This window comes from Lampris incognitus, chromosome 7 (genome assembly GCF_029633865.1).
Source record: "Lampris incognitus isolate fLamInc1 chromosome 7, fLamInc1.hap2, whole genome shotgun sequence".
Lineage (NCBI taxonomy): Eukaryota > Metazoa > Chordata > Actinopteri > Lampriformes > Lampridae > Lampris > Lampris incognitus.
In genome coordinates, this window is record NC_079217.1 from 45,589,238 (window position 1) to 45,603,334 (window position 14,097).

The following is a 14,097-nucleotide window of genomic DNA, read 5'->3' on the forward strand; positions in this document are numbered from 1 at the left end:
TCTCCAGAGGACACTAACTCTTTTTCAAAGGGCTCCAGCAGGATCCCCTGACAAAACAACATTGTCTGCCTGCACTGTAATAAAAGGGATCTGCTTCATGTCACCAGTCATTTTATTCTGTTTCTTTTTTCTTTCTCTTCCCTTTTTTTTTTTTGCTCATTCTATTCCTCTCTCTCTCTCTCTCTCTCTCTCGCTGAGATGCAGCCTTTTCTTTCTTGGAGCTCTTTTCTTTTGTGTTTGGACCAAAACATTCTGCAAGCTCCCCAAAGTCCTCATTGCAACACTGTGACTGAATTTATTACTTAACACACGTGCACACATGCACGCGTGCACACACACACACACACACACACCGTCTTGTTGCATCGTTTTGTTCCTTCTTAACGATAGCAGTTTACTAACCGCTACTGGTCCCAGCAAAGTGTTTTGCTTTATGGGTCCTTTATGTTTTGTTAGCGGAGCTCGTGCACTGTCGTGGAGTTCGGGACACTCTTGATAAAACTGCCAGGAACCAGACTTCCATTCTAGTTTGTCACTTCACTTAAACACTACTGTATTACAAGAAGTGAGCCATGGCTAGCTTTGACATGGTAAACAGCTCCATGGTGGGGTAAAGACATCGTAATATAATCATTAATATGCCATCTTATTTCTACTTTTGTACCTGATCTGTAGATACATGTGTTAGAACAGTTGCTCATTGTTTAGCAAAATGTTATCTGGCAAAATTGGTAATATGTCTTTCTTTCCTGCACAGACAGAAAGACGGCCAGAATAGAAAAGTTATGTTTGAAATGCAGTTGGTTTCCAGCAGGTAATGCAGAATGCTAATTATTTTCTATCCACAAGAGGGCAATGGCACATTTAGAGACACGTCCGTGTGATTATTAAAGCAAGCAGTCAGTAAAGAAAAGAGCTTGGGTAGAGCTGGTCATCAAGGGGGGGTTCTGTGATGCTACAGTGTAGGCAGAAAAAAGGGGAATCGTGGAGTGGCGGAAATTCTTGTTCTTTGTTTAATGTTCTCATTGTTGTAAAATGACTGTGTGTTTGTGTGCATGTCTGTTTGTTCTCCAGGTCCTGGTGAATGAGGACTCGGACGGCGAGGGAATAGTGGCTCACTTCCCAGCTCATGATAAACCCATATCCTGCATGCAGTTCAACCCCAGCGGTGAGACACACACACACACACACAGATGGGTTTATTTTGGAGGCAGTGAATAACAATCACAACTTAGCAAAGGGCATTTTGGGGGGGCAATTGTAGCCGTCTTGGGTGCAGAAACATGCACAGAAGGGTGATGTTTTCATTCAAGTGTGCTTAATTGTGTATTAGGGAGTGTGTGGCTTCAAGCTAGCCATCTTGTCCCTACACTTCCCATGTGAGAACTTTGGCTAAGATAAGGATTGGTCTCCGATGTGGACATCAGAGTATCAACCAGCCACTGCATCAACAAGAACACACACAAACACATGTATTCTTACTGTTGGAGTGGTCGGTTGATACTCTCTTACTGTAAAATGTGCTGACATGGTTACTGTAGTGCCGCCATAGTGTGTACTACCACCACCACCCTTAACTCCTTTATGTCTACCATTTTAGAGTTAGCCACTCTCTCTCTCTCGCTATGTTTTCATTGTGTTCTTCTCTTAGTCGTGGACTTTGTAGGTTTTGCAGTATGAAAAGGCCTTATGTGTGGAGGTTTTGGAGGGCAGGGTTCTCTGACTGCTCTCATCTATATGCAAGTGTCTAGGAACTTAAGACGGAGCCCAGTCACTATTTAGACACACCAGTGCTCAAGTCACAACAAATTCCCTTAAATAGCCAAAATATTGCAAAGAATGACCTATCTCCACCTCATTAGCTTGTGTGTATCGTGTGTGTGTTGGTGTGAATCATCCACTGCAGACAAACCCAAAGCTCACTCCACACCAAGTTATTTTGCCCTGTTATCTCCTTTCTCTTTTTCGGCATTTCTGAACTTACCACTCCGGAAATGGAGGTTCAGTGGATGCTTTATCAGTGTGAATGGCTAGCTATCTTTATGTGTGCGTAAATGTGTTGGTACGTACGTCCCATCCTTTAATTGATTGATGCCTGTGTTTTTGTCTTTGTTTAGGTGTGTGAAAAGAAAAGCATATGTGTGCGTGTGTGTGTGGGTGTGTGTGTTGTGCATGTACGTGTACACAGACTTGTGCATATGCATTTAATAAAGGAGCTGCTGAGAGATGGCTCTCACCCCATGACCCTCCGTCCAAGGAATCCTTCACATACCTGGGCTTATGACTAAACTCTGCACCTCTCTCTGAGTTGGAACCCAGTTATATTGCAGACATAGACAGACAGCCTGGTTGTCTAGCCACCCCCCATCCCCTCTAATAAGACACTCAAAACAAAATCCACATAAAATCACAGATGAGACATGTACACCAAGACTCTGTCTCTCTCACACACACACACACACACACACATACACACACAGATATACCACAGAGAAAGGGAGACACCGAAACACACAGACACTGTAACCATAAAACATTCTCAGATTGTCACAGTCATAATCACAAAACCCACTATCATCACTGACCAAATTCAAATCATACTACAGTTGATTGAGTCTTAATTTATGATAATTATAATAACAACAACAATAATAATAATCATTACATTTGTATAGCACTTTATCTTGACACCCAGAGTACTTCACAGTGAAGAGGGGAAACTCACTTCAACCACCATCAATGTGTAGTGCCCACCTGGGTGATGCACGGCAGCCATTTTGCACCAGAACACTCACCACACATCAGCTTGAGGTGGAGAGGGAGGAATCTTTGAGCCAATTACACTGAGGGGATGACTGGGTGGCCAGATGGAGAGGGCCTGGTTGTGAATTTTGCCAGGACACTGGGGAACCCCCTACTCTTTGCGATAAGTGCCATGGGATCTTTTAATGACCAACCGAGGTCATAATAGAATTGCTGATATGTCATGATAGAATCATTTACAAATTTAGCAAACTGATGGGGGGTTGTATATGCATGTACTTGCAGCAAGAATGAGCTGGGTGCTGAGGTTTGTCTTCCAGCATTATGGTCACCCACACAACCACAGAAAATCATGACTACCTTTTCATCTTAATATCCGAAGTCTCGGGCAGAACCACAGCATTGTATGTTGCAGTCCTCCACCTTGACAGAGTAACCTATCTGTTCAGTAGGTTCCACTCACTGACTCTGGACTTCTACCTAAAGGGAATGTGTACTTTTTGGTCCATTGTTCTCTATCTGTCTGACAACACGAGAGTAAACAAGACTAGGTCAAAACCTAGTATATGGCTGAACCGTGTATGGTCAGTGGTCGAAATTGGGGCCAGTTTGTTACAGGGATAGTCAGTGGTAGTGTCTATAATGTGAATTACTGGATATTAAATGCTCATCTGCAATTTTGTGAATAATATTTGTTGTTAAAGTGTACTGAAGTAACATATCACATGACATAGTTAAGCGACATTTGAGTAAAAAAAAAGGTTATAAATGCAGTTGCCAGAACAATACTTTCCACTCTTATCTTACGATGTTTGATTTGAAAGAGAAGTGAATTTAATTGTGACTATAACTATTCTAATTATCTGTTGACTCCCCTTCCTTTTTCATTTGTTTTTGTCACCCCGCTGCTCAAAAAACCTACACTCAACCTAGGTCAGGTTGAATACTACAGACCGGATTATCTCTACCCTTTCTATCAAAAAAATCTTGAGTGCACAGTATTTAACCAAGTCTCTGAATTCCTTTTTGAGTAAAATCTGTATGATCCGAATCAGTCTGGCTTTAAGCGGGGTCAATACTGAGACTGCACTCCTGTTGGTAATCACTGCATTTGGCTAGAGCTGCTGGTCAACCCTCAGCTTTATTGCTGCTAGATTTGTCAGCTGCCTTGACATGGTTAAGTACCAAGTCCTCCTCTCCATACTCACTGAGCTTGGTATCTCAGGATCTGCCCTCCACTGGTTCATGTCCTACCTCTCAGGGAGATCTTTTAGAGTATCTCGGAGAGGAGAAGTGTCCAAACCACACGGCTTATCCACATGGGTGCCTCAAGGGTCAGTGCTCGGTCCCCTTCTCTTTTCAATATACATCACCTCACTTGGTGCAATCATCAGCTCCCATGGTTTCTCATACCATTGCTGTACTGATGATACCCAGCTCTTCCTATCATTCCCACCAGATGACCTCACAGTCTCGGCACGGATATCGGCATGCAGTGCTGATGTCTCTGCCTGGATGAAAGAACACCACCTTCAGCTTAACGTATCTAAGACTGAGCTCCTTGTCATCCCAGCCAGTCCATCCATACAACAACAGGTCAAGCTCCAGCTCAGATCAACCTGGATCACTGCCCACAAAGTCTCCCTGAAACCTGGGTGTCATGATTGATGACCAACTAACCTTTAAGGTTCACATTGCCTTGATTGCTCGGTCATCCCAAATTGCCTTGTAAAACATCAGGAAAATTAGACCCTACCTGTCTGAGCATGCAGCATAACTCCTGGCACAGGCTCTTGTAATAGCACACATTGACTACTGCAACTCCTTACTGGTAGGTGTCCCTTTATGCACTTTCAAACCTCTGCAAATGATCCAGAATGTGGCGGCTCACCTGGTCTTCAACCAACCTAAAACAGCACATGTCACTCTGTCATATCCTTCCACTGGCTCCCAGTTGACCCGCATCAAATTCAAAATTTTGATGCTCACTTACAAAACTGCAACTAAAACAGAACGCCCTAATTCAGGTCTACACTCAGTCCCACTCAGTACGCTCTGTCAATGAAAGGGACCTGGCACTTCCACCACAACAGGGCCCTAAAGTTTCCCCGGTGATGGAACCAGTTACCAAACTCCATTCGATCCCCTGAGTCTCTCTCCATCTTTCAGAAGACACTAAAGACCCAGTTCTTTCATGAACACCTCCACACCTTGTTTGTATTTGCCCCTTGTTTGTATTTGTACTTGTTTGCAACTTAAATACAAAAAAAAAAGGGAAAAATGCTTCTATGCACCCTATGTGTTGCCTTTGTGCACTGCCTGTTGACATCTATGTCCTATCGGACTTGAACCTAGTTTTTTGGCACTTAATTGCATTGTTGTCTCCTGACTAGATCCTTGCTTGTGTTGTATTAACTCTCAGATGTACGTCGCTTTGGATAAAAGTGTCTGCTAAATGAAATTGTAACGTTGTTGTAAAATGTCTCTCGTTTTTGTAAGACTCAGTCTGTATTGACAGGCGAATTAACAAAGAATGGCTTGCGGCTGCTGATAGCACCATGAATTGCACATCACTTGAAACCGCTATCTGTCCCATCTCAAGGTCCACTTCGCCAAAAAAAAAAAAAAAAAAAAAACGAAAAATTGCTAATGATATTACAGCACAAACATGCCCATAAAGTTTGCAGCCGGTTGCAATTTGTCCTTGTTGTGCATCTGATTGCAATTATCCATGTGGCAAAGTATAAATGTTGGCTTTGCACCAATAACACAGTAAGAAGGTTCAATGTCATCCTTGATGTCAAGTATAGCAAGAATTGTTTGACCTGGCAACCTGTATCTGCAAATGATTTCAGTCGCAGTTGAATCAAAAAGTGATATTCTCCTTTGAAATATCCACTCACTTGCACGCCTGGCATGACGATGCCTTCCCCAGGCTACAATGACTGCTACTATGATCACTGGAAAGTCTGGGCATCAGATACCACCAACTCTCTGAAGATGCTGATAATTTTCACTCTACCTGTGTGTGGCTATTACTCTACACTCTACCTGTGTGTGGCTGGTGTTTTGCAATGAGGCTCATTTGCACACAAAGGGGCAAATTTTGTGCCAAATGTATCCATATTACCCAATTTAAATGCATGCAAATAGCACCAGTGTACCAAGACACTGTTTGCTAGGCAGTGCAGTTAGGGGTGCATTTCACCTTTTGCAGATGCTTTGAGAATTATGTGGTTTCTTTTTGTCTTATTTGTGCAGGTTTAGTGGGCACAAAAGCTGCAGTCCTTTTGTGAATTTACCAGTGAGTGTTTTGTCAGAGTGGTTGTTATTCTTGGTGCTTTAACTGTGTGCTCTTTCTCATGCCTCTCATCGGCCGACCAATCGTGTAACTTCAGTGATGTTGTTGGTCACCTGATCCAGGGGCCCAATCATGTTAGACATGATCCCTCAGTCAGTCACTCTAAACATGATCAGTCAGTCAGTCAGTCAGCCAGCAACAGTCGTGTTTGTAAGGCTGGCCTGCTGGTCTGGTCCAGCCAAAAACTGAGACATCTTCCTCTCAATGATACAGCACCCTAGAGCAGTGTTTCCCAACCCAGTCGTCAAGGACCCCCTATCCTGCTGATTTTCATTGTAACTCTGCATAGGTAGTCCTGCTTGTACTTACTCAACAAATCATCTCATAGCACTTAATTATGCAAGGTGTGCAACATCTGACACAATTCATTGCTGATTGGTTGAATAACTACAAACAGGTAACTATTCAGGGTTGCAAAGAAAATCTGCAGGCTAGGGGGTCCTTGAGGACTGGGTTGGGAAACAGTGCCCTAGAGGACAGAATCACCTTAGACAATGCCAAAATAATCACCGTTAATGATACAATATATTATTTTGGAGCAATGGCTCGGCTAATGTTTTCCTTGACAGTGTATTAGATGCCCATTACAAAAGCTGAGGAGTATAATCTGGCCTAACCAGGAGGTCTTCACTATCTTAATAGCAGGGCTCAACTTGTACCGGATCCTGCTGGAACAGGATCTGGGACCTCCCAGATTGGGACCAGCACCTATTTGACTGAATCCGGCACCTCTTTTGTCACTATCAAAATCTGTAAATACATTTTGTGTAATATTTAATATTATCTGTTCTGTCAATCTTTTATTTCCCACTGAAATTACTCGTAAGTTGCTTTTTTTGCCTATTGGATGCATTTTAAATTTGGTTAAAAAAAAAGACATCAGGTCACTCAGTGATGCCTGGAGCATGAGAGTTTTGTGCACATCACATGAGCTGATGTTACTGCAATTTGAATTAAAATACCCCCAGCAACAAGGAGGAAACTGGTAAAATGTCAAAGAGAAAATCAACTTTGTTGAATTTCCTCAAACCAGTAGATCAGTCATACCCTAAGCAGGCCAAAGTTGTTTTGGCAGATCCACAGGGTGGTAATAATGGCGAAGCCGATTAGGGATTGGGTACCGAAACCCAATATTAAATGGGCACCAGTGCTAAATTATTAAAGACCTAGTATACATAAACTCCTATGTTAACGGTTCTGCTATCTGTATTGGAGTAATTAAGAAAATACTTTTCCTATTTATTTAGGCTACATAAACATTATCTTGTGCCTTTTATCTCACCATCTCTGTTTCTAATTTGCAATGAGATTAAGACATTTGTCTAAGGGTGGCACAGTGGTTAGTGCGGTCACCTCACAGCAAGAAGGTCCTGGGTTCGAGCCCTGGGGTAGTCCAACCTTGGTGGATCATCCCAGGTCATTCTCTGTGTGGAGTTTGCATGTTCTCCCCGTGCCTGCATGGGTTTCCTCCGGGTGCTCCAGTTTCCTCCCACAGTCCAAAGACATGTAGGTCAGGTGAATTGGCCATACTAAATTGTCCCTAGGTATGAATGTGTGTGTGTGTGTGTGTGTGTGTGTGTGTGTGTGTGTGTGTGTGTGTGTGTGTGTGTGTTGGCCCTGTGATGGCCTGGCGGCCTGTCCAGGGTTTTTCCCCGCCTCCCGCCCAATGACTGCTAGAATAGGCTCCAGCATCCCTGCGACCCTCAGAGCAGGATAAGCAGTTCAGATAATGGATGGATGGACGTTTGTCTATGATGCTTTTTCGCTATTTCCAATCCAGAAGACAGATCTCTCTCGGCGACCTGTCGTAAGTGTAAACTGAGAGGCGGGGCCAGCCCCCCCCCCCACACACACACACACCTACAGAGCCTGCTCTTAGTGACAATGGCGGAGAGAACTAAATGGTCAAAATTCTGGTTATACGTCACTAGAGTCGGTGCTGACAACGCTCGTTGGTACAAATGCAACAAGTCTTTTGCATGTAATGGCAGAAACACAAGCAATCTTTTGAAACATTTAGTGAAAGTGCATCACATACAGGCAGAAAAATGCACAATTTTCGACTGCCTAGCTAGTAGTTCATTTCTGGTTGCCCGTCCGCCACAGGTATGTTGTGTATGCTAGCAGGCTAGAGTCCACGCGGAGTTAACTATATTATACAAACATGGGTTGATGATTAAAAGTAACGCTTTGTCCAGTCGTGAGAAAATAAAGCAATGTCAATTCTGTTCTTAATTTGTTTTTGTTGTTTTTTTTCTCATAAAAAATAACAGATAAGTGTACTGTTAAAGTACCGGATCAAGTATTGGTAAGAGTAGTAGTACCGTTAAAATCTTACCGATATCTTAAGATACCTATCCCTACTACTGATAGTACCAAAGCGGAGCAGAGGAGATTAATAAATACACAGAACACATCACTTAGTTTGGTTTCTTAGCCAGCTCGCTGTTCATGATTGTAAATAGAACTTCCCGTCCTAATTCATTGTAACCCCCCCCCCCCACTGTAGCAAAACACAGACAGGAAGTAAATGACAGGTAAAGTGAAGGGACAGTCAACGAGAGAGAGAGAGAGAGAGCTGCAAACCATAAACAGCTGTCTGTCTCTACGCCCCCTGCTAGTTTGAATATTTCTTGTAAATGCTGTGATTAATTAGAAGAGTGGAGTAGACTCTTCTAATTAATCACCGAACACAAGTCCGAACACCGGAAAAGGGAAGATACCCTGTCTCCACCAGGGGTATCGTCCCTTCTCCGGTGTTTGAACTTGGCGACAAACCACCATTTTTTTCACCTCCCGGGAGAAAGGGCCCATATTAAAAGACTTCAAATATGTTTAACCGTTGTGGTCGATATAAAATGTATGGAGGTGAATGACTTTCATTCATTCTAAAGCAATAAAACAACGGTAAGAAAACATAGCTCAGCCATCGGAAATATTTTATTGTAGCTACTGAGGTGATTTCCAGCTGTGACTGATTAATCCTCCTCTTGAAACTGTATTTTTATTATAGCAGAGTTTTAACATGGGAGTCTGTGGCACTTCCACATCTAATCCCCATCATGATGTCTGCTAAAAGCAAACATGGTGGCGAGGTGAAGAAGGCGAATTATTTTTGGTTCATCCAGTGTTCCTCCAGTTCTCCTGTGCTGAGATCAGCAGTGCATATTTTGCTGATTTGTAAAATACAATCGATTTCTCGTTTACTTTCAACACTCATACCCGAATGCATCATGTTTGACACTGTCACTGGCCGATCTAAGTCAATTGTGCGCATGTGTGCAGTGACAGCACGACATTGGTCGAGCAAGCTAGAGAGTGAATGAGGAGAGGGAGCGGTGATAGCGAGATGAACGTATTGCAAAGGTTTTTAAAAACCACGAGAGGCTCTTCATCCTACAGTCATAACTGTGCATAAAAAAAATATGCTGATAGGTCCAGTAGTTTGCGAGATTAGCTGTGGACACACACACACACCATCATCATCATCGGTGGTCACTCGGGATCGAGTATGACCGTCCTCCTTCTTGGTCCTTGTGTGTCTTCAGGTGGGCGAAGAGGCCGATCCTGAAGCTGCATATTTTGGTGCAGTGTGGGCAGGGGTGGGTGGTAGTAGTCATGGGATTGGTTTGAGCCTTTTTGGTGGAAACTCCCTCCTTTTTGAGTCTGTGCTTGTCTTCTGCAGCATGGCGGAGATCATTATTATATAGTGCAGCTCCTTCTCGGACAAGTTTTCTCCATATCACCCTGTTGGTTGCTGTGTCCTCCCAGGTCTTAGGGTCTATTTGGTATTTTTTGATGTTCACTTGGATGCTATCTTTATACCTTTTCTTTTGACCTCCCGGGGCACGTTGTCCTGTGAGAAGCTGGGAGTATAGATCTGGTGTTGGGCGATGGTGGCAGTGATAGCAGGAATGTTAGCACACTGGCACAACTGATGCGGTGGTGTATTTCCTCATCAATGTTAGCTTTGGAGGATAGGAGGCTTCCGACATATGTAAAGTGGTCCACATTTTCCAGTCTGGTTTTGTCAACAGAGATAGTTGGGGGTGGAGCAGGGTTATTTGTGTTGGGTGGTGGCTGGTAGAGGATCTGGGTCTTTTTTATGTTAAGGGCCAGACCAAGCTGCTTGTATGCCTTGGCAAAAGCATCCAGATGCACTGTAGGTCCTCTTCTGAATGGACCACGAGGACATTGTCGTCAGCATACTGCAGCTCCATGATGGATATGGTTGTGATTCTGCTTTTAGCCCTGCATCTGTTGATGTTCAGGAGTTGTCCATCGGTTCTGTACATGATTCTGACTCATTGTGGCAGGTGTTTGTTTACCTGTAAGATGGAGGATAGCAGAAATGAAAACGGAGAACAGGGTAGGAGCAATGACACAGCCCTGCATGACTCCAATGTGAACCCTGAAGGGTTCCGTTTCATCTCCACTGCCACTGAGTACTGTGGCTGACATACTGTCATGCAGTAGTCTCAGTATCCGGATGTATTTGTCCGGGCAGCCAATTTTTGCCAGAACCAGCCAGAGAGCCTGACGGTTCACAGAGTCAAAGGCTTTGGTGAGGTCTATGAAGGCCATGTATAGTGGTTGATTTTGTTCCCAGCATTTTTCTTGTAGTTGGCGAGCAATGAAAATCATGTCCACGGTACCTCTATTTGGGCGAAATCCACTCTGAGACTCAGGGAGAATGTTTTCTGACAGGGGGGGGGAGTCTATTAGCCAAAACCCGGGCAAGAGTTTGCCAGTGGTGGATAGGAGGGAAATGCCGTGGTAATTTTCACAGTCTGCCTTGTCTCCCTTCTTAAAGATGGAGACAATGAGGGCATCCCTAAGTTGTGCAGGGATTTCCTCCTTTTCCCATATTTTGAGGAACAGGGCGCGGATGTGACTAAGGAGAACTGGCCCGGCATCCTTCAGGATTTCTGCTGGGATGCAGTCAGGTTCAGCAGCCTTGTTGTTCTTCATCTTCCTTATGGCATCCTGCACCTGGCTCCGACTGGGTGGTGCTCCCATATTCTCGTTGATGGATTGTTGAGGGAGTTGGTCATGTTCCCTGTTCAGTAGCTCCTCATAATGCTCTTTCCATTTGACTTATTATCTTTCAGCAGCATTAACACATCTTTGGAGTGAAGGGGGGCTAGGCAACGGTGGCTGGGGCCATATACCGCTCTTGTGGCATCGAAGAAACCTCCGGTATCCCCACAGTCAGCAAACTGCTGGATCTCCAGAGCCTTCCTTGTCCACCACTGGTTCTTCAGTTGCCTAACCCGAGATTGAACAGCTGCCTTTACTTTGGCATGGGCTACTCTTTTAGCCTTGCAGTTGATGTCATTTTGCCAGGCTATGAAGGTTTGCCACTTGATGTCAATGAGCTGTTGGATTTCGTTGTCATTCTCATCGTACTAGTCTTGATGTTTCCGGGTTTTGTAGCCAAGGGTGATTTTGCAGGAGTCCATGGTGATAGACTTAAGCAGGTCCCAGTGTGTATCAATATCTTCTGGGTATTGCTTGGACAGAGCAGTGCTGAGAGTAGACTGGAACTGTTCTCGAAAGGTGGTGTCACCCAGCCGTTCGATGATGAGCTTTGGCCGGCACTGCTTTTTTTTTGCACCCTTCTTTTCCAAGCGAGACTGATGAACATGATGGAGTGGATGAGGCGGTGGTCTGTCTAGCAGTCATCCGCACTGGTCATTGTTCTAGTGTTGAGCACATCATGGCGGTCTTTGGCGCGGACGACTATGTAATCGATGAGGTGCCAGAGCTTAGAGCGAGGATGCAGCCAGGATATTTTGAGTTTATTCTTTTGGTGGAAAAGTGTGTTGGTGAGGACCAGGCTGTGTTCTGAGCACTTTGATAGCAGTAATATGCCGTTGGAGTTCGTGTTGCCAACTCCTTCCTTCCCCATTATGCCTCTCCATAGATTGTGGTTTCGTCCCACCCTGGCATTGAAATCTCCAAGCAGGATTAGCTTGTCCTCCTTGGGGACTTTGGTTAAGATGTTGTCCAGGTCAGCATAGAAGGCTTCCTTCACTTCATCCTGTGCATCAAGTGTTGGAGCATAGGCACTAACAACAGTGGCCTTTTGGCCGCCTGCAAGCAATAGGCATATGGACATTAGGCGTTCATTGATGCCCACAGGGAGTTCAGAGCAGTGGTTGATGAGGCTGTTCTTAGTAGCAAAACCCACACCGTGGATCCTTGGCTCATCAGCAGTTTTTCCTTTCCAAAAAAAAGTGTATCTGCCTTTTTCCTCCTTCAGCTGCCCCTCATCAGCCAGTTGGGTTTCGGAGAGTGCTGCAATATCGATCCGGAATCTCCTTAGGTCCCTGGCGATGATGGCAGTTCGCCTTTCGGGTCAATCACTGTGTTTATTGTCCATGAGGGTCCGCACGTTCCAGGTTCCAATGTAAGTTTGCTTCCATTTATGTTTCTGACCGCTTAGTGGTGATCACTCTGGGTGTGGTAGCCCAGACAGGAGTTTTCGAGGCAGGCTATGTTTAGGGTAACTTTTCCAACCCCTTCCCCTACTGGGGTGATCAGAGTGGATCCTAAATAAGGCTGCTCAGTCGTGGGTGCAGCTGCCGAAAAGCTCTTTCTGCCTCAGCCCAAGAGCTTAATGACTAAATCAGACACCCACCACCTGTGTGTCAGGTTGTGGTTAGGAGTTGCCAGACTTCATGGTCCTGCCCCCATCACCACTTCCTGATCGCCACAGGACTTTGTCCGGGATGTTAAATGGTCTGATTCCCTTTCGGAAGGACGCCTGTGCATGGAATCTTTTAATGTGGGGAGGCTGGTGCACAGGCAGCCTCCACACAGTCCTTGGCATAGAAAGGCCAGGATCCAGTGGCATGGAGACCAAGACAACTGGGGGCCCTTTTTTCCTGCAGCCTTATTCCGCCTTTGCGGCCATAGTGGTGCTCCTCACAGCCACCGTCTTCTGCCTGCTCCGCTGTTAAGGACTTAGTTGCTATTAGCCCATAGCTGGGGCAGTGGTTGAGAGACACCAGGGCGTGTCCACACACCAGTGGGCCTGCGCGCCTTCTCTCTGGGGCCCACTGCTGCTCCGAGATCCCCTACAGTTTGGCCTGGGACCACAAAGTACCCAGTGACTGTGTGTGGCCATGAGGAGGCACTACAGGAGTCTTGGCGACAGAGAGGCTATGTACCAGCGGGAGGAGACTTACGCACTTGGCTCCTCTTTTCACCCCCTACAAGAGGGCTAGCTGGCGACAGTAGCTGAAAGCAGAAAGTAGCAAGCAGAAGGAGCATGCAGCATGCACTAACTGCAAGCACTACTACCCCAGTACTACTGCACTGACGCGTCACACACGCCCTGTGTGCTGACACACACACACATACACACACACACACACACACACACATACACATACACATATGTGCGTGACCAAATACATAATTGCCTCCAGGCTACAGCCTGGCAGAGATAATACATGTAAATAAATGTTTTGTTTTTTGTTTTTGTTTTTTTTTTGTGTGTGATGACAGTTTTGTTTAGTTTTAACAGCTAGCACTTTGTCCGATGTGCTCCAGGCACTGTGGATTTTTTTATGCGTCCCTGACTTTTTCTGTCACTGACCCACCGGAACAACACCCTCTCTGTGTTCTGGGACCTTCTGATTGACAAATGAAGCACTGCTTAATAGTGTACCATAAAGTGGAAGAGGAGCCCCTAAGTTGTTTTAAATGTAGGACTGGTGGTACTGGCGAGCAAAGGTCAAAGAAACAACATGAAGAAGCAATGCATAGTCTCTTGAAAGTGGGCCAGAATGGGTACTGAAGCTGATACCTTAACAAGTGTTTTTGGCAGTGGGCAACACAATTATGTAGGTTTTGGTCCAAACAAAATTGTGTCAGACAAAGCAACACCTTAAGAAAAGTGGAAGCTGGTAGTGGAGCAAAGCAGAAAAGTGTGGCAAAGTGGTTTCTCAAATTTAGCGGGGAAA

At 44.9% G+C, this 14,097-nt stretch overlaps 1 protein-coding gene across 4 annotated transcripts in view; it reads left to right on the forward strand.

Moving 5' to 3' along the window:
• bcas3 (BCAS3 microtubule associated cell migration factor) overlaps positions 1-14,097 on the forward strand; it is a 488,455-nt gene that overhangs the window by 123,519 nt on the left and 350,839 nt on the right. For all 4 annotated transcript variants that reach the window (XM_056283043.1, XM_056283039.1, XM_056283041.1 and 1 more), the window contains exon 13: positions 1,075-1,168. In XM_056283043.1, the coding sequence (XP_056139018.1) occupies positions 1,075-1,168 (94 nt within the window). The remainder of the gene's footprint in view (positions 1-1,074; positions 1,169-14,097) is intronic.